This window comes from Mizuhopecten yessoensis, unplaced genomic scaffold, assembly GCF_002113885.1.
Source record: "Mizuhopecten yessoensis strain PY_sf001 unplaced genomic scaffold, ASM211388v2 scaffold2213, whole genome shotgun sequence".
Lineage (NCBI taxonomy): Eukaryota > Metazoa > Mollusca > Bivalvia > Pectinida > Pectinidae > Mizuhopecten > Mizuhopecten yessoensis.
Window position 1 is genome coordinate 897,464 of NW_018404434.1, and position 22,394 is coordinate 919,857.

Genomic DNA, 22,394 nt, shown 5'->3' on the forward strand with positions numbered 1-22,394 from the left:
TCTTCTTCGCGAGTATAACTGGTGCGGTGGTACTCTTTACCTTAACATGCATTTGATATATTTTGAAGATACATGTTTTAAATTGTTGTCGATATATATCTTATATCAAAGCTTGATGATAAATAAGTGCTTCACATCAACTTTGCGAATATTCGTATATGCTTGATACCGATTCTTCACAAATTATGGCCATAAGTTTTCTATATCATACTACATAAATTCACCTGTACCTGAAATAAATCTTACATATATCTAAATATGGTAGTTTTTTTTATCCGAGGAGAACCAGACTTACTTTGTTGTAAATTCAAGTGAAAGACTGATGTTTTCTCCGGGGGATATGATTATCCGTTTGCCGATCTCAGCCGATCGTTGACCTGTAGGTAAGTGGAAAAAAAATCAATAAAACGCATGATTTCGTTAATCGGAACAATACTAACAAGTAAGTCTACAAGATATATGAGATTTTAAAGTATTGTTTACCTCACTTTAATGTTCCTGTGTGTGCTTTTGGGGTTTTCGACGCTTGCAAAAACAAATTCTTCCTAAATTAGTCAGTGAAGTACCTTATCTAGATGAATCACATCTTTCGAATACATCGTTTGCCGTTGGAACGTTTAGGCGAGTGTAATCAATTGATAAGAAAGATTGCATTGTTACAAGAGTAAAAATGACGTTCCAAAGTATCAATCGTATTATTCAGTATCTAATCCCCCACTAATGTACAAGTCAAGCCATTCACCGTCCGTGCCTCGTCTGTCTTTGTATCTAATCTGTCCGGTCAAGTATAATGTCACCTTTATTTGTCTATTTAATTCTATGACTGAATGTGTTCTGAAATATTCAGGGTTGCCTCACTGTCTGGGTTGTTTTACTTGGTTGGGTGATTTTTTTTTTATATTTCAACGATGTGATCTACATTCTAGAATATCATATTTTGAAATAAATGATTGTGGTCGAAGTTTTACAATTATTATTAATTTTGGAAACAATTCAATATATTTGGGACGATTACGCGAAAATTGATTGATATTACAATGAATCACGTATCATAATAAAAATAAATATTGTACGCATCATGTGTATTAGCAAGGTTGTTTGATTAATTTTAAAAACAACAAAAGAACATTTCCTATTATAATGAAAATATAAAAAGAAACACCAAATCCAGAGAAGCTTAACATCCGGTAGCAATAACCAATTAGCTTTCTGATGTCAGCATTTCAAATACCCCGTGCACCATGACTACGAACAGATATCGGAAACTGATGCTTCAAATTGAGGTCAGGAGATGCACGTGCTATTAACATTTGCTATTAGTGGAAAATGATCGGGTAATAAAGGCCGCAATCATGGGGATGAGATAAAATACAAGGATTTATGGTATTACGGAGCTAAAGAGGATTAACAGATACAACAAAAGAGCTCCAAAGTCACTCAATCGTGTGTTACAGTAATGGGCACTATTTGACAATGCCCGAAGTGCAGATAAGAGATTAATTACCATAATGCTATGAAAATAGTTTTGTTAATTTTTCTTAAATGTAGGAGAAACTATTTGAATATTTTCCACTAATTGTGATTCTAGAACAAAATCTATTTTCAGCTTCAATTTTTGTTTTTTTGAAGATATCAAAAATTTAAGTGTTACATAATTTTGTCGTTACACTAATGGAGTTTTCTGTAACTTGCTAATGACCGAGGTTTGCACAACATTCTTGACATTAATTGGTTAGTCACACAAACCAGTTCTAAGTTATCATCAAACGCACGTGATCATTAGCGGTAATTAGCATATCTGTGGACGGATTTATCTGTTTTTAGAAGACACGTCTTGTCAGTTTCCAACAATACTCAAATGAATATACATAGGTATGATACAAATTAATTCATTTGTAATTTTGTAGATATTCGAAAGTGATATTCAACGGGGCTGATGAGCTTGAATTTAGAGGAACATGGGTATGATTCAAATTAATTCATTTAAAGTGGACTTGGCCAGTCATTGATTTGGTAAGGTTTAAGTGTGAGTTAAGGGTTAAATGAGAAAGGATTATTGTACATTTTGAACTAATGTTTGATAATGAGTAAATAATATTCCGTTTTGATAAACTTCAAAATAATGCTTGCACGAACCCTCTTTCTGTGTCAAGATCGCCGTTTAGATTATTCTTACACCATTTATTATGTATGAAAACAATGTCAAAATGTAATTCATTGTTTGGAACTGAAGAAAGGAAATACCAGGATAAAATGCGTTTTAAACAATATCATTGAAATATATCCCGTATTTCATAGATGGAAGATCAAACCCGACAAGACTGTGTCAATTATTGCAATATAATCTTACCAACATTAGTGTCGCGGCACATTTGAGGTAAACATCAATCCGAAGGTATTAAAACAAAAATAGCATATATGTAAAAGACAATACTATATACAAAGTGATATATATTGCCTCATTATTTATAACAAGGCAACACATTTTTTTTTGGGTCACGTTGTACTTGAAATACTGTCTGTTTACCTAATATTTCTGTATCCTGCTCCTGATTTTTATAACACGCTCGTCTTCTATTCATCTCGTCTGAAAAAAAAAAATGATTTCAATGAATTCTGCCATTTTTCAGAACAGACAGGTTTCAGAATGCACCGGTCCAATTTGTATAGAATTTTGTTCAAGGGAGCAATGTTCACACATGTATCCATGTCTTTTTGGAACAGATTACACATCCTACGTTACATTAGGTGGAAACTATAAACATTCTGTATATCTATGTCTGTCTTTTACAGAATCATGTTTTTTTTAAAGAAAAATGTTCATGAAATTGCAATTTTCAAGTTCTGGAAAACATTGCCGAACTGTTCCCTGCACAATTTAATAATAGTATGCAAGGAACAGTTAAAGAACCTGGTGGTATGAATTGAACCAGACTTAGATGAAAACATTTTAATATGGAAAGATGTATTAAAAACATCTTTGGGATTTGAAACTTTACATTCAACGTTGAAGTCCAAAGTTATTGTGAAATTATCTTCAGTTTTCATTTTGTTTTAAGATATACACCGTGCTTTAAAAATCAAATAACCACAGAAAAAGAATATTTAAAGGTGAAAAATGTAACAGCGTCAATCGCTGAACCATCTTTTTCAATCATGCATGAAGTCACAGTGGTGAAAAACGCAGTGCGGTTCTCTTTAAAGTTAAAACACTATTCCATCCCTCCCGCTTTGAACATTGGACATTGATGACAAGAACGTTCAAGATTTATCTGAAGATAAAAAATGCACATATGAAAAATATAAGAGACAATTAAAGACAATAACTTATCAGTAATTAATCATCGATGATGAAGTTCATCATGTTGCTTACTTAATTCAGACAGATTATATTAAGGCTAACCTGAATATTACTACCGGTGTGAACGTATAAATTGGAAAATAACATCATCTTTATCACCATTTAGACATAGTCTACATTTCATGAACTTGCCTGGAATTATTATACATTTATTTAACTAAGAAATAACATTAAAATATGTCAATGTGTCTTTTGCTCACAATGTTGTAATGCGTTTCTAAGTGCTGTTTTACGCTGTAATATATATATGCTGTTGTTTGTTGTCCTTAATCATCTTGCAATCCTACCGTATTGTAAATATGTAATAGTACAAAGGCATTATTGTCTGTTGATAATATAATTATCATTTAATGTTTTCATTCGCCATTGTATCACTTAATCATTATCCTAATTATCTAATTCTGTATATATTGTTAAAATAAAACGGCTAATGTTAACAAACAGCCTATTAAAATGCATGTAATATGGAACACTGGATGATCGGTTATTCAATTAGTATTCGCGAACGCTTTCATTATTCTTCCAAAGACAAGTTTGCGTGGATTTGAATCTGTCGTTTGTTATTTGCTGAATTTTGCCTGATAAAATATTCGCGAGACATTTTAATTCGTGATCGCCTGGAACTAGCACGAAATGCAAATCCATGCTAAATAAAGGTTATTTTAAGCAAGAGTACAACCTGTGGTTTCCAAAACATAACTTTATAAAAACACGCATATGGTAATAAAATGATTTAGTACGTTGAAGAGGAGGATTTTAGCACAAAAATAAGATATTGAAATACACAAAAGATGCTTTGTTCAACTCTAGATTATATATTCCTTGTTCTTAGTATACACATTTATACAATTCGATAACTCAAGACATTTGAGGAGATTCGTTTCCTCCGTGATATATATATAGAAGCATTTAATGTCTATGCACCTATCTGACATGACCAATTACGTCTTGAATGATATCCTTATACCAAAGACACATGTTAATACCTAACTCTTAGACATTTGCTTTGACAATGAGTGTCATGGGCGTTTGGAGAGCATACACTTATTTCTTAATGAGCGATTGTGTTGATAAAGCGCACCTGTGCGTGCAGGCCGATGTGTCACGTGATAACTGGAACGTATTAAGCATACGCTACCTCATTAAGACCCTATATTTATATCATTCGGACAGATACAGGTGAATAATCAAGGAATATATCTACAGCAGTTAAATTGCGTAAGCTTAACCATCACTGCTCACGTTGCGTTGTAACAAATTGCTGATCTGTCGTTTTAGATGAAGAATGCCATGAACTTAATCAATATTGAAGCTTGAGAGATTTTTAACTTTTTGAATTACTAAAAATACAATTACTAATTCAATTAAGCATCTAATTTTAGTGACGTAACAGGAAATTACATAGGGTAATCAGAGAGAAATTGCGAACGTCACATACTTTCAAATGTGGTGTATTGTTTGGATTTTAACGATATTTGCTACAGAAAATCTGCCGATATACGTCAGCCAAACTTGAAAAAAGAAGAAAGAAATCGAAACTATCCTTAGATATACGTCATGACCCCTGGTAATGTAGAGCATATATATCGTAAATGCACTTTCAGATGAAAGATAATTAGTATAACGGTATCATTTAACATAGAATCTAAAATGAAACATCATCGGCATGACTGTGAAGTCACTTTAAAAGTTGGATACATTGTGTGAAAGAAAACATACGCATAAAGCTTTCAAATTAAAATTATAATTGATTTTAAAGTTGAACGATTTTATATTATTGCAGTCAATTTTCAAGCTTCTAGGATGTCGAAGATTAATTAATCGTCGTGACTTTGGTGGGAAAACACATAAATGATTATCAACACATATGCCTAGACACGGCTTAGTGACAACCTGTTTGATCCCGGGTGTATCATGTTACATGCTGGTTTTCGTTCTGTTTACATGTTAAACTTTGATGTTGCTTGAAATTCACATTAATTTCGACGGCTTTAGGAAGTTAATTGGATCTTGTCCGTGACACCTACAATGTCAATAAACTTTGACGGTCAGGTGGTTGGACACATAGGCATGTGGGGACTCGGGTAACATTCACACAGGTGATTTACAGGTAATTTATATGACGGTGTGTTTACCTCAAATAACGGGAACATTCCTATACAATTTTACATACTATCTACAATTTAAACAGAAATTGAAATATATATAAATGCTTACTTCCTTCCAATTAAACATGTAATGTCGTTTTGTATGGTCAAGGCTGAAGCCGTTGCCATCAGTATCAGCTAAAACCTTAAACTATGAATCTGTGAAAAGTGTAATATTCATTTAAACGGACAGATTTAAAGCATGTGCCTGTTCTATGGTCTAAAAGGTTCACCCCAAATACTTAACATATACGTATTTTTTTTAAAAATATCGTAAATATAATTATACGTCAAAGATGTTCGCTTTGCGCACTTAAAGTAGACCTGAGACTGAATATATCTCATCGAGATAGAACCTAAGGGAAATTTTCCCTAAATGGATCTGGTTTGCTCACCAGTGTGGACCTTCTCCTGAGAACTAGTCATCGATTCTTCAAGATCACAGCTAAGCTTGTGCACGTAGGACTAAGGGGAATATCGCACAAAGTACCTAGATACGAGTTTGGCGCTAAAGGAACTGATATCACTATTTAAAAGTATTTCCGCCAGGAAATCAAATTCAAAAGTATATATCACTAGCCCAGATGTCTACTGATTGAGCTAAGGGGGATCCCCTTAAGCTAAATAACAACAAGCGATTATATTGTTCACCACTGATAGATTCTCACAATTCAGGAAAAAGCTAGTCTTCGGGGTTTGCAATGTACAACGATGCTCTTGAGAGTACGTTGAATACCCCAAAGTTTTATAATGCCTCCATCTGGAGTCAAATCCTGGGACTAAAGATTAGCAGAACAGACAAAGTCCCGCTGATTTTGTAAAAGAGGAATCCCTCCGCACGAGGCAGTACGGAGTTGGAAGATATTTGACCAATGTGGCAGAGCTGTTGACGCTGAATACATCTCGATCCAGATGGATTGTCTGTATTGCGATTCCATGCAATATAGCATGTGATTTCCTGAAGACGGCGACACTGAGGGCATTACTTGATGTTACAGAGGTATACCTTAGCTATTAAATGACAATAGACGAACTGGCCTGGAAATCATGAAACAACCTAAAGTTTAAAATTGTTTCAACTTAACCAATCCAAAATAACATAAAAGGGACGTCATACATGATTGGCGAAGGAAAAACTAAGATGTTTCATGATCCTGGGGCCAGATGGTAGAAAACAGAAAGAATGATTCGCATTAGTCGCCTCCTATGTTAACAAGGGAATAGCCAGAGGTCGCGATGATGAGTTCGCATTAACAAAAATTAATACATAGTATGCGTGTCTGGATATTTACAACTAGATACAAACATAATTTAATATAAAGACCTATTGTTTCAATGTTTAGGTAATAGCTATTGTAATGCCTTTCTGCAAATGATAATGTTTCAGCGAAAACGAAAGGGTTTTTTTGGGTTTTCTTTTTTAGTTCTAATAAATGAAATCCATAGGATTATTAAAATATCATCTTGTATCTCATTCTGGAAGTTACACTCGTGATATTTTTAGGATCCCCGTACCTCAAATCAGCCAAAAACTGAAATTAGGCATTTGAAACCGTTCTTTTCCAGCAATGCAATTGCTTTGGTTAATATCTGCCTTAAAAAAAACAACTTTGCGGGACCATTTATAAAAGAATTATAATAAGTAATTAAAATATGATTAACAACATCAATCAATGGGTTAAAACTGAGATTGGAACCATGAACCTCAGATTGTTGCAATATCTCTCTAACCGAGTGAGCTTCCTGGTCAACGGGAGTGTCAATGCCCAACTGTGCTACAGTTATATCCAAAACGAAATTAAGGGGAGGTTACTATATAATACGAAAAATCACAGTGCAGTGGGACAGGGATCCTTAATAAGAAAAGTTATAAAATACAAACCTGTAAACAATCCGGGCACAGCTTTATATACAATGTTCTGTAGTAGGTGGTCTGACCTGGAATAAATAAAAGTGTGAAATAATTTATTTACTATTTACTATTTAATAATAGGAGGCACGGTAGTCTAGTTGTAGGACGCCGGGCTCGTGACCGAAAGGTTGCGGGTTCGAGTCACGTCACGGCACTGTGTTGTATCTTTGAGCAAGATACTTTACTCTCCTTGTTCCAGTCTATCCAGCTGTATATGAGTACATGATGGTGGACAGTGCTAGAATTGTTGAATGCTAGCTGTGAGCGCCAAAATGGCAGCACCGGCTGTTTGCTCCCCATAGAGTTGAGATATTGCCTGGTTGCAAAGGCCCTATAACCACAGATAATATTTTGTGACCTTTTTGAGACGACCTACGAACTAGGTTGTGATAAAGCGGTTTATAAGAACCTAGAATTATTATTATTATTACGTGTTCAAGACTATGAATGGGTATTACTCAAACAACATTGTCATTTAAATATAAGAAACATTACTTTACTCAAAGAGTAATTGATATTTGGAATAGTTCCCACAAGATGTTATTTCATCTCGTTAAGTATTTGACTCTGAGGAAAACTTTGGATGAATTTTGGAAAGATAACCAGTTGAAGAACGATCATAAAGCGTCTTATATATAGACTTATTCTATGTTTACAACAATGTATTTCACATTATATTGATGTGGATACAGAGGCAACAATACCTATTTAATAACATATACATTTGACCGGTTTTATCAACATAATTATATTATTTAACATCTTTTAAGAAATTTGATGTCTTTTCTTACACATTGCATTCATAAACATAACTTAAATACTAATGTAATCAATAATCATGAAAAGATCTGAAGATTTAGCTTTATATCGCAAGCTAGCCCATTCACCCCTAAAGTCACATTTGAACCTTACCAAAGCAAAGACTGGGCAAGTCCAGTTTAAACATGTAGGGTTGAATAAGTAAAAGGTCAGTTAAGAAATTTGCGAAGATCGAGCGAGTTCCCTTTTTCTACCTTTTATATACAAAGAGTGCCATTGAATTTCAAAAAGTAGTACATGAAATGGAAAGGAGCTCTGGACAGACATGAATTAATGGACATTATGCTCGTCCCAAAGGTACGGTAAAATCTGATGTAAACATACGGAAAGGCAATCAAAACAATATCCATTTATTCATCAAGTCCTCGTATTGTTCATTGAAGATTTGCAATGGTTAATATTACAACACGTGTTTCATATCAAAATGTCTTATATTCTTATGACAATGTAGAGAACAAAATCATTGACATGATAAATGGGAATATGAAGCTACTATGTTGAATGTTTATTCGTTATGAAATATGCATTTTTGTAAATGATTGATCATTCTAACACATTTGTGTGGTGGCGACAGACTTAACTTTTGCAGCAGTTGTAAATTATTGCTATTACATAAAATGCCAAATGTTTGGGAACTACGATAAGTGTAACTCACCTTAGTTCCGAGAACGGATTCTTCTTGTGTACAAGACCTGTACATACTGGACAATAGTGACTGGTTTGTAGATAGTGGACAATACACGTTTTACAAACTGCAACGAAATGAAATATAAACACACAATTACAACGAGCAAAGTAACCCTAATGCTGTAAGACATGTGTAAAAAGAAAACAAAGGGTACTTTATCAACGTTTGATACACATGACATTGGGTGAATTATCTTCGCCTCTATCGATGCGTGTGATTTATAACCATCGTCATTCATCAAACGATGTATCACAATGCTATTATTGTTATTTATTCTTCAATAGAAACACGAACTAATTACGTTTAAACCATATTTTATTCATGTTAATAAATATGTACAATTACATAGACATTTCATTCTGACGATTGGGAAACAATTACTATTTTACTTATACAAAGTCCTTCGTCTGTAACAAGCTTAGCTGATAGTACATCTTTAACTGTGCAGTGCTCGCCTTCATATGTACATAAGAAACTGTTATTAGAATACGATATTAGGGACAAAGAAAGTAAATGATGGAGTTTTTATCCGGTTGCATAATTAGTTAAGTTTATATGATAACTTAATGAAGTTGAATTATAATTGCTTGTAAATCTTCTGGTTGATTTGTCAAAGATTTGAGTAGCTCTAAAAATGTTTACATTTTGATCATACGTTTTTCACAAGTTAAAAGACAAACAAGAACACTTCATCGCAGCAGGAGGGTCCATATTCGTTGCTTCATACGTACAATCTATGGATTAGCAGGTTTGTTTTCTCCCCAAACATGCCGATATTGGAGCAGATGTAATGATAGGTATAAAATTGCAAATATAGAGATATGCTATGTAAATATGTAAGTATTCTCTCCCACCTCTGATTCTTGACATGTTATTATACAACACATATGCATATATATCGTATTAAAGACACATCATGTGCAATATACTTCAAACGTTAACTTGTATATACCATATTATATGAATCATATTACCTACATCATATTGCATACATTCGATCGCTTAAACGTATCTTCACGACATACGATTTCTGTGTAAATCCTCTAAATCGATGAATCAGTTTTAAATGTGCGTCAATTCACACAGGCTCTGGGCATCGTTGTTCTTCAGAAGAAGTTGTTTTAAATATTTAAAACTTTAAGTCCCTGCAATCTTGCATGTGACTCAGGGCCGTTTAATTGAAACAAACCTTATAATAGCTCATCTCATAGGATTTATTGCAATTGTTATTAAAGACCTATCAGTTATTGAGATGAAGTCTTTTGATGTTTTCGAAACACCATCTTTGATGACATATCTCGATTTGCTAACTTGGAGACATGCTGCATGCTATAAGGAGATGATTCAAATGAAGCTTTAGGAGTCTAAGCGCTTTTTGTGAAGATTGTTAATATAATAATGTTTTTTATTGGCTTTTTCAAAAACCCATTAATGATTTTAGAATAAAACAAAACACGAGTCTTCAACATATCAATTAAAAGAGGTTTTTGAAATCTTTTGAAGATAATCGTATGTAATGAACATGTTGTAATGTTGTCAAAATGTTCAATCCTTGCGTATCTACTTTTTCGTATAGATACTGATATGCATATATTAATACATTTTTATGGAATTCATAAAAAGTCTCAAAAGCAAAATATAAAGATTTCAATTTGAAGTTTCAAGCGAAATTTAAATTAAACGTTATAGCCCGCTCGCCTTGCATATTTTTTTTTTGTTTAAGTAATTGTAGGATTGTTGAGACGATACACATGTTTTGATTATATAATGAATGTTTTGCTGACAGCGCACACGTCAAACGTTGGCTTATGTAACACACCTGGCGCATATTTATAGATTCTAAAAATGATCGTTTATTTTAATAAAGATTACAATTTTTAACTTGATAATTATAATAACATTTTACATAACATTACAATAGTATGTGAAGACTTAATACATATACATACATTTATATTAAAATCCACTTTATATATCTATAAATGTACCGCCCATAATCTCTTTGTTTATATCTTTTACATTTATATATTTCGCTTTTGCATTTGCGCTATTTCTCATAAAAAAGCCTCCTTTGACAGATTTGGCGAGAGTTATAGCTTTAAAAACAATTATATACTATTCTCGTTATTTCGTGCAGAAAACAATCGAATATCCACGCGGAAGGATGATAGAGGGCCTACGGAACCATCCCTGTAAAGTACATATATAACAGCTTTGTCAGACACATCCCAAGCGCCACATAGAGTTTGCCTGATTTCTTTTCAGTTAAAATCTATTTTACATCTATTTTCTTGGCTAAGGTCCCAGTTGCCTAAGCGATGCACAAACGATTCATGTATATTTTCCAACTAAAATATATATAGTTATTGTCTTATTCAAAAACAACACATTTCGTTACATGTCTTTTATTTGTTGACGAGTCTGTGTGGTCTTGTATTATTATTTCGAATATCTTCAGTTGAATATTTTGGATTTTTTGCCAAGTTTGTTATTTTATATAATACATCTGCTCAAAATGTGTTCGCTTTGCTTCTTTATCTCTTAAATATATATTTTTTAAACTTACGCAAACTATACAATAATGTATAGCTTTATAGCTTCTCAAAGTATATTTCGCGGATGTTTCATTTCCGCTATGTTCCTGCGGCGCCCAACAATCGATATCTTCAGATACAGAGGTAGATAAAACTACAGTTTTTGAGGGAGAAAAAAAACTTTAATTTTTATCAATCTAATGAAAATTAAATATCGTTTATTCAGTGAAAGTTATAAATTGATATTGACCATGCTGAATGGCTTTTCCTGTATATTTCTTTCAAAGTCCCCAATTTTTTTTTTTTTTGTGTTTTTTTTGTGTTTTTTTTTTGTTCAGATACAACGGCTGTAACATCAATAGCTGTTTTGGTACATATTTGTTACATGGATTAATATATTAACATAGTTACACTTTTCATAACATTTTTGTTGACAAAAGGTGTCAAATTGTTGAAGTAACGATAAAACTGCTTCTTGTAGCCCATTCAAAGAGGATCACGAATTTGTTTTCAAGAATAACTTCATCAAAACATACCGTCAACTTTTACTCGAGATATCCCCAGGCTTTCTCATGCAGAGACATTTCGTCCTTTAAGGTTTTTAAGATAAAATAAAACATTTGAAAAGTTAAAAAATGGTTTAATTTTTTTTTCATGCTATTTCAGATTATATTTCGTTTCTTTGTTTTACCACAGCTCTATAACAATACCGAAAAATGTTCCAATTCAAATCGAATCGCTAAAATATAAACCCTAAGTCCGTAAGCTTAGTATATCAAAAGCACAGACTGTCCATTGACATTTGTAAACAAGTTTTTGAATTTGAAAACAATTTCAATGGTTCAAGATAACACATATATACGAAGACATATATTAATACATATTATGTGTGTCATTTCAAAGAACCGTGAAAATAAATATCGAGCAAAGCTGAATGTGAGCTATAAAAAAATCTTTAACAGAGACCGAGTCATCTTTTCTTCCATGAAAACAGTAAAAAGTCGCCAGAACGTTTTTTTTTATTAAATGTTTCCATAGAGACCACCGTGATTAAAGCCATATAAACTCCAATTAAAATGAGCATGTTCGGTCACTGAGTAAAACACAATGTCAATAGCTCATTCCCTTCTGGCTGGCCATAAAGCCATATAAACGCCAATTAGAATGAGCATGTTAGGTCACTGAGTGAAACACACAATATCAATAGCCAATTCTCTTCTGGCTGGCCATAAAATTGGAAATGTAGACCGATGGAGACATCATGGGTTATTTTATGACAAGTTGTTTTGTTATTATCAGCCTCAACTGGATGTACTTGTTTCAAGCTCAATAAGACTCAAAACACGTTAAGTTGATTTTCGAAATTACTTTTCTGAACAGCAATTTGCATAAATATTAGTGTTTGTATGTACAACATCCTAACTGTTCATTGCCCAACTTGGCACATTTCTATTTCACTTTCGGTGTTGATGATCACAAAATTAACATTTTTTCAAAATTCAGATTATTGTTTCAAAAGCTAACGATACTTAAGAAAACTGAATCCGAATCAGGAAAGCCTGATGGAGCCTTTTTAGCTTTCTTTCAGTTTAGATGATTATTATAGTTGCATTGTAACATTTATTTCAAATACATATATTACAAAGCTATACCTATAACTGAGTAGTACATAATTATCATCCATCAAGGTAAGTGGTTTTTGTACTTATGAATTACTTAAACTTACATAAAATATTGTTCGTAATTTACATAGACCGCAGCAATTTTCATAATATTAACTGTTTTGCAAATTGTCCATTTCACGCAATATGTCGTTAAGCTGACACAACGTGGTCAATTGTCTGCTTATCGTTCAAGTTAATACACCAGGAGCAACATCGATAGACAAGAGGAAAACCCTCTTTTTTCTCAGGAATTTAAACTTATTACAGCTGGTATATTAATACTAAGTAAAATAAGGGGAAATATGATTCTGCGTAATCACAACTCATCAACTCCAAATCGATACGCGAGACAACAACATCACCAAAGATACATCAAAACAAAAGAAAATGACATCAAGATTGCCAACAAATAATGGTGGCTCATTTCTTTTCGTTCAAAAGTACAAAAGTATACGTTATCGTAAGCTTCATTCTTCTCATGAAATTGACATAATGACGTTGTGATACTAAAACATAGCTTTCTCGTTTATATTAATAAAAATAATTTGAGGTTCTTATATACCGATTTATCACAATCTAGTTCGTAGGTCGTCTCAAAGCGGTTCACACATTATTATCAGCTTGTCTGACAGATATCAGTATCTGGATGAACGCCAACATGCTTAAGCTTAATCAGGAAAAGACGGAACTAATCGTCTTTTCCCCAAAGTGTCAGCAAACAATGGCTCCCCAGCTCAAGGTCGGTGCAAGAACTATTGAGACTATTCCAGCTGTTAAAAACCTAGGGTATACTTTGATAGTTCACTGAACATGGAGAAACAAGTGAATGCTATTGCCAAATTCTGTTACTACCAGATCAGGAACATCGTCTGTATTCGGCAGTTTTTAACTGCAGATGCATGCACGATTTTGGTGCATTCACGTGTTACCTCTCGGTTGGATTATGGTAACGCCCTGCTCTGTGGTATATCTGACAAACTAACTAGTCGTCTGCAGAGGGTCCGGAACACTGCAGCACGGCTAGTTACTCGTACTCGAAAGAGAGATCACATCACACCTGTGCTCTATTCGTTGCACTGGTTGCCTGTACGATACAGGTCGCATTACAAAATTCTGGTCTTCACATACAAGGCACTGAATGGAACAGCTCCTCAGTACATACAGGAGCTTGTTACTCTGTATCAGCCGTCCCGATCACTGCGGTCGAAGTCAGAATCTTTGTTGTGTGTCCCCAAATTTCGAACTGTGACCTACGGAAACAGACGCTTTTGGAGGGTTTCGGCTACGTTGTGGAATAGCTTACCATCTGCTATTAGAAAGTCAAATACCCTGGCCAAGTTCAAGAGGGACATACAAATTCACCTTTTCACGTCTGCATTTTAGAATCTTTGCAAAGACGTCATGTAAATACCACCATTTTCTTTGTTCAATTATGTGCACATTGCTTGCTTAAATGTATAAAAGTGATTGTAAGCCTTTGTTGTTTTTGTTTTTTCACATTTATAACCATTACTATTATCCATATGTAAAGCGCTTTAGAGTAATTTTACAAATCATATAGGGCGCTATATAATTGTTGTATATTATTATTATTATTAGAAAGGTCATGAATTGGAGTAATATCCAAGACGTTGACGGGAACTTTACTTCAACTTCGTGACCCTTAGAGTAAAATTCATTGATCTATCTCATATATATGAATGAAAGGGGATTTATTTCTCTCATTATTTTCAAACAAATAATATAAATGTCAACATATTGAGAGCGAACACCGATCCTCAGGGCGTGGGTCAGGATAAACAAGACTCCATCTAAATGCATAGGATGGCGTCACGAGATTGTTTTTATTTTGACGCAACAGTTATCCTTCCGCTCGTAAAATACCATGCCATTATGGAGGTAATAAAATAAGTAACAATTGTTTGAAATATTGATCTTTATCTAACTCGAGTAAAATTATTTTAAAATTTCAAATTGAAACGAACTTAAAAGACCAACTAATTAGCGATATAATAGTGAATTCCCTAAATACATTGACCAGGGGCGGATCCAGGATTTCCTAAAAGGGGGGGGGGGGGGCCGAGAAATTTTTCTCAATAGTCAACGGTGTGCTGCTGAAGGCAGCACCCCGAGCGTGTAGCGCGAGTATCTTCCCCCTCCCGTTAGGGGGTTTGGGGGATCTCCCCCCCCCCCAAAAAAAAAAATAATAATGTGTTTTTAGTATGGCCCAAAGACTTTTTTGTCTACTGGAAAGAAAATTAAAGTTTCTGTTCAAATTCTCTATCAACAGCGTGTTTTAGAACTCAGATGGTTTTATTATAGGGGCAACCTGGTGATGACAAATGTATGAATCCACAGGGTCTTGTTCATTATTACCTAATTTGGCGTCCCGCCAGCAAGGGGGATACGAGAGGTCCACCGTCAAAAAATAAATGTAGGGAGGCACAGTATCTAGTCTTCAGACATTGTACCTACAGTACAGTACTTCATGTAATAGTTTGTCGTACAAAAGAACAAATAACACCATAACATCGTTGCTGTTTAATTAATGAGTTACTCATGGCATCACTTAGTTGCTAAACAAACCAGTTCAAATCAGTGCGACACCCAAGGCCACTAGCTATATAGTCTCGCGTTTTATAATTGTTGACTAATTCACTAGTGTAGACAATGATATATCTAAAATGTCCACGCTGATTAACTCATGTAAGGGCGTGCATATTACCAACAGTGGTACATTTGCTAAACTATATGGTTAACAACTTTGGCGGTACATACTCGTTACCTTTAAATTTAATTTAAAATTATCATACTTGTAATTACAGCATACCATCTCATTCTGGTACGTACAACTTATTACTACGTACACAATAGTATGCTGTGTGAAGATACTTTCTTGTACGTACACGATGGTAAGCTATAAGTACCACACTGAGATATTATGTTGTACATACAAGATAGTTAAACAGTTCCAACAATATATATAATACCAAAATAATTGAATGGATATGTTTAGTCGAAAACCCTTTATCGTTCTCGTATAATGATATGATTAATATCGTCCGGGCGGTTAGGAAGGTTACAATAAAAAGTATTAATTTTCACATCATCTATAACGAGCGGTCGATAATATAATTATGCAACTTATGCTAGTATATTTCCACCGAGCGTTGCAAGTTGCAACTTGGGGTTTTGCGGTGGTGGGAAAATAAAAATAAAACACTTTAGGGTCAAGAAACAAAGTAGACGAGCGAAGCGATGCCAACAAATATTGTTTTAATAAAGAAAATATAGTAAAAATATCAGATAACGGAAACACACAATATTTGCTAGGATGCCGTATGGGATGTGTGGGGCGTAGCCCCAGATTTTTTTTATACATTAAAATGTTAATATGTTCCCATTCCCGGCCGATCAGACCATTCCGGGCCGGCCCGGAAAAGGCCAGTCCGCCGCCAAAAAAAGGGGGGGGGGGGGGCCCTAAATCCGCGCCTGTTGACAACTATCTGTTTATGTAAGCACATGTCCACACACATACAGACGAACGTATTCTATCAGTTCATATATCAAACGCAAGTACTTCCATGCACGACACGTGCAATTACACGTGCAATTGCATGCATTACGCGTGCATGGTTTAACCCCTATGCATACCGCCTTTATTCATAATTGACCGCGCTTTTACAACGGTAGGCACACATTTCACCATTTATGGTATCACATAATTTTGACTGGTGAAAGAATCGATACCAGGCTCGTCTGGCAAAAGACAAGAGTTTTTCCGGAAAGAGCCGACCCGATAATGTCCGGCAATTACATGTACACTTTCCGTACAACCTTTGAATAGACAAATCTTGTTACTGACCCTGGAGCTAAAGGATCGATAGAGACTTCCTGTCTGATAACAAGGTTTTATTGGTTTGTCTTTTGTTTTACACGATTCTCTATATACGATTGCTGTTATTAAATCTAGGGGAATTTACTTCAGCGTATCAGGGCTATCATATCAAATTTACTTACACATGTATACGCAGATATACAAGACATAAAATTGATGTCTGTAGTAAAAAGAAGGTTACAACATAATAAAAGTACATTGCTGAATTACTGTACAATAAAACACTAAAAACTCATTTAGCGTACTAGTAGTTCTGAGAGTATCCATTGACGTCAATATTATCAAATCATCGCAAACGAGGAGTACAAATTGACGTAATCATAGGGAATGAAACGACTGAAGAGGGACAGATTAGCTTCCCATAACACATAATCGATATTAGCCTGTATGATTAACGAGGTTTCGACGTTGCTATATTTTTTTTACATAAACATATCCTAACCGACCCTCTGTAATCCTAAATATTTCACAAACCGAATGTGCGTCTAGGTTTGACTGAAACACTTGTTAGTGAGAAATAGATTGACATGACGTCACACATTTTCTGTGGTGATGTAGACCATCTTATTTGTTTTACTTGCAGTAGTATGTATTCATAAAATTGTATTATATGTACCTTTATGTATAATTGTAGATAATATATTAACAAGTGTTTGAAAATGAAAATGTCAAATAGAATAACGAGTTCACAACCTTCACCGCAAGGTCTTTCTGCCGTATTGGGCTTCTTCAGGTGGCCTGTTCCCTCTCAGTCAGTCTTGTGTGTTAATTTTATGTAAATATCTGGACTTGCCTCATAAGTCCCATACAGAAATATAGATACGTTTTAATACATGTGGTTATAAGATGGATCTTTTCTTTTAAAACAGCCGACTTTGTCTGTAGTGGCAGACATGTAATCCTCTTACCGCTGAGAGAGGATGATCGACTGGTCAAGGCAGGGTCACTACATGTCCGGATTAGGAAGACTGAGTGTGCACAAGGCCAACACTACCATATGTGCCCCGGAATCTTAGAGTAGGATACACTGAGTTGATAGATTGAGCTAAAGTCCTGTCATTATTAACTCATTCACCCCTGAAGTTTCATAATGACCATTCCAACCTTTGAATTGGAAGAGTTTAAATGCATTCAGGGGTGGATAAGTTAACATGAGAAATAACTAGGCTAACTCAAAGAAGCATTTTTTCCAAAGGTGAAATCTTTGCTAATACATATCTATCAAGGTCAAATTTAATAAAAAAAAAAAAAAAAAAAAAAAAAAAAAAAAAAAAATATTGAATCATGATCTGCAGAGGACGCAAAAAAATGGACAAGAAAACAAGCCTCGTTTATGTAAATTCCTCCTTGTTAATACAATAATAATTATATTAAATAATGCTAAAACTGGACAACCTTAAACAAATTTTGTCAATTATTTGCAGACTTCGATCATCTAAAATGTTTGAAAAGTCAAGTAAATCTCGAGATAAAGTTTGTATGTACACACCAGTGGTAACAGCCTAAGACATAATTCAACAAAATTATGAATAGAAATGGTAATAAAATAGTTATAAATAATCCATTTCCGTGTACCTTTTTTGCTTTATTTGCTTAAAAGATTAATTAATCAAAGAACTCCAGACATATATCCCTGGTTGAAATGTATTTAGAAAAATGTATAACATTAGTGTTTTTAAAATTGCAGTCATTTGAGCTACCTAATATGTGCCTAAAATAACGTTTAATACATTTGCGTCACTAAAACTCTGATAAAACTGAACTTTTATTTTATTCCATATGTAGTGCAAAGCATAACACTGAAAGTAAAGACAACAGAAAAAAAGAAAAGGAAAAGATAACTATGTAAAACAGCCCTTGCGATTGGTGTTTAAACGATTGTGTAGTCATCTCTTACGATCATGCATAGGGACATAGCACGCAAATTATTCTCTTATAAGCTTGCGGGATACGACTTTTATTGATCACAATGAAACAAAACAATAATGAGGGTTGGGTTGGGGGTTGGGAGGGGTGTCAAAAATAGGTTATCTGGTACAGAACAGCTTCATTATAGTTGTCTTCTGCTTGAAGAAGAATGTCGGGAAACGCATTAAGATAGATAACGGCAACCATATGGCGTGTATCTTTGACAATCTGCAAGGTTATTTGATAACGTCCTAATGATAAAAGTTGACGATCTGTTGAAGGATATCAGCCAATTTATGACCTACTTCATGTAACCATTCTCCCTAGCCACCATATCCCCTACCTCACAAGTGAGCCGTCGCCTATTGGAGGAACAGTGGAAGAGCTTGGTGCCATTATTATGGATTCATCGAGCAGACAAAGCGACTTATTCTCCACAAAAATAACCCTTCACGTCCCAGTATGGCAATATTTTACTGTTTGTAAATCTACTGCAGCAACAAAAATGATGATTAGGTAAACACTGCACTGTGAACGTTAACTCATCTACTGTACCCCTGAAGACACATTTGAACTCTTCAAATTCAAATGTTGGAATAGTTCATCATGGAATTGCAGGGATGAACGAGTTGATTGGTTGAATGCATTGAAGCTAAACGAATGTTCGGGTATTGCTACAATTAAATTGAACAAAGGATATGATGTAAGATAGAAAAATATGCCAAAGACTCCACATAGAACATAAATTCCGAACTAACGGTTAGAACGTTTAGGCTGTACACGGAGCTCAGGGACCAGCAAAACAAAAAGAAAGACATTCTGTACGCCCACAAATAACATGGGGAAAACAGGTCCTGCTCTGAAATATGAAACGTGTTGTTACACACATAGATTCCCTTCCCACTCATGATAATTCCCTTCAGACGCAGTGAAGAATCTTTTCATCGTGCATAATACTTAAATCAAAAAGGTTGGCAATCATGTTACAGCGATGAATTATGCCGTTATTCTGTCAATTGAAGATTTTGCAGAAAAGGGTGATCAAATATGGAACATCTTCATGTATGTATGATACAACACCGTCTTATCTCAATATTTACTGGAAATACTAGAAGGCAGTACTTATCAAAATATTTAGTATTTCTATACAGAAAGCCACACAAAGTGAACATCTTTTATTGAGATTATGAAACTATAACCAAATGTTGCTCACTGAGTCAGATCGAGAATATATTTAACAAGAAATTCAATGGTGTCCTTGCATGGTCTCTAATAATTTTGATTTATAGGATTAAAAATGAAATACAATGCGTGTCGATTCCCATCATTATTGTCTTTTCATAAATTCTTATTAGAGCAATCATGGATATCTACGGAATATATTTCCATTGAAGCTTAATTGCAATCAACGCTATTGAAAGTTTTCCGGAAAAATATTGACGAACAGTTTTGGAATCGCTTAACGCGGAAACAAAAACCTTGCAGGTACCAAAGGCTGAACATATATGTGTTCTCGGGATGAAACATTTCTGAGAAAGACAACCTTCCTATAACTTTCTTCCAACCATATTCGAAACTAGTTATTACTTTCCCTTTTTCCTTAATATCCGAATCAAGTAATTAATTATGAAGTCGTTAACCAATCCAATACACATCTCCAGATATACTGGTAAAGTATTTGCTGTAGAATTGTAAAGGTTGTCTTGCTGAAGCAGTCCACACATACTGCATTTGCTTAAATTTCGCAGATCTATTTTTTCGCGGTTATTCGCGATAAAATTACTTCGCAGGTATCGGGTATTTATGCAACATTNCAGGAAAAAAAAAAAAAAAAAAAAAAAAAAAAAAAAACAACCAACAGTACTTAATTAAATAAAAGTGATGGAATTTATAGTCATTACTCTCAAAAACAGGGAAAACCAATTAAACGGGGGTGTAATTAAGTCCAGGCCGCCGGTCAATAAAAATGTTATCAAACAAGAGAACGCCTTCCTGTTTTGTCTATAGGTAAGATATATTATCGCTCCTCGTATTATCTATCTAATTACTCCGTACTTTATCGGGGAAACAACATGAAATATTTATGAGTCTCAATAGGGCGGTTATGTAGATAATATCAAGATACTTGCATCCATCAATTATGAAATTTCGCATGTAACACTGTATTCCATAAAGGCCAGCTAGTGCTGCATATATTGGGCTGGACCGTACTCTTGTTAAATGTTAATCTGTCATTAAAATTCAATCGTAAGTCCACAATAACGCTTTTTCAGACAACAAAGTAACCCATGTAGCATAATGGCGTTTTTTATAAATGGTTAGCTTGCAAAGTATCTATAACATTGTGTGAGCATAATGTTTCGTGTTGTTATCAGTGTCCAGGTTGTTTTGTGTGTCTGCTGCGATTAATTACGAGTTGCTTTCAAGCTATTTAATACTATAACCAATTAATTCGACACGTCTATTTGTGTGGGAGAAACAACTAAATGTTTACTTTGCTATTATTTGTTCAAAATGTTTATGATGTGAGAAGGGTTAGTAGCAAAACAATTTCATCGGACCGTTTCAGCTTTCTTAACTTTACAAATGGATATCGACACCACAAGAAGTAAACAAGACACACACTTGGCCTCCTTCCAGGAAGGGATAAATGGGAGTCATTCATTTTACGCTACAAAAGCCCCGAAAAATACTTAATGTTATGAGAATAAACTCAAACACACGTTGAGGTATATTAACTGTCACCATATACAGTACTCACAGGAATGCAGACATCGCATGATGGTCGTAGCGTCTATAAGGTAACCTCCACACAGGACACAGATCAGATGCGGATTCAATTCAGACAGCTTCATTTTGGCCGTGGGCAACATCTTTTACCTGGAAATATGAATCAATACATTACAACTCTTTAAATATACCGCATATCGCATTTTTATACATAAACATCCCTATTAACCTATTCACCACTTTAGACCAAATGGACTCATCCATAGCAATGCATGGTAAAGTTTACTATAGTTGCAAAGGGATGAAAGGGTTAGCTGATATACAAACAAAATATCACACTTGTAATATACATACCAATTACACATGTCCGTATAGACAATAATCGCATTTGTACGTCCATATAAACAATATCTCGCAAAAGCATTACCAGCGTATTCCTAGTAGTTTGTTATTGTAAATAAACAACATAACTTTTGTGTATATAAACAACATACCACACGTATTTACAAACAGCAAAATAAACAATTCATCAACATTTGAAAACGTCTCATTTTTGGCATTTTGATTACGCGCTGTAATTTTCCTGTTTTCGACAAGGTGAGCAAGGTAAAAAAAACAATATTGTTGAATTGTATTTAAATGCTTAACATAATATTTATCTGAACAGTATATTATTATAAGCAATGGAATATTTGTTCATTCAGATTCTTTCGTTTCCAGTTCAATAAATGTG

At 34.3% G+C, this 22,394-nt stretch overlaps 1 protein-coding gene across 2 annotated transcripts in view; it reads right to left on the reverse strand.

Annotated features, from left to right (window-relative positions):
- The window catches only part of LOC110445340, a 47,313-nt gene that overhangs the window by 6,509 nt on the left and 18,410 nt on the right, over positions 1–22,394 (reverse strand). For both annotated transcript variants that reach the window (XM_021489898.1, XM_021489900.1), the window contains exons 2-6: positions 21,693–21,811; positions 8,895–8,991; positions 7,391–7,446; positions 2,528–2,587; positions 296–377 (exon numbers count right to left, since the gene is read on the reverse strand). In XM_021489898.1, the coding sequence (XP_021345573.1) occupies positions 296–377; positions 2,528–2,587; positions 7,391–7,446; positions 8,895–8,991; positions 21,693–21,804 (407 nt within the window). In that variant the 5' untranslated portion in view covers positions 21,805–21,811. The remainder of the gene's footprint in view (positions 1–295; positions 378–2,527; positions 2,588–7,390; positions 7,447–8,894; positions 8,992–21,692; positions 21,812–22,394) is intronic.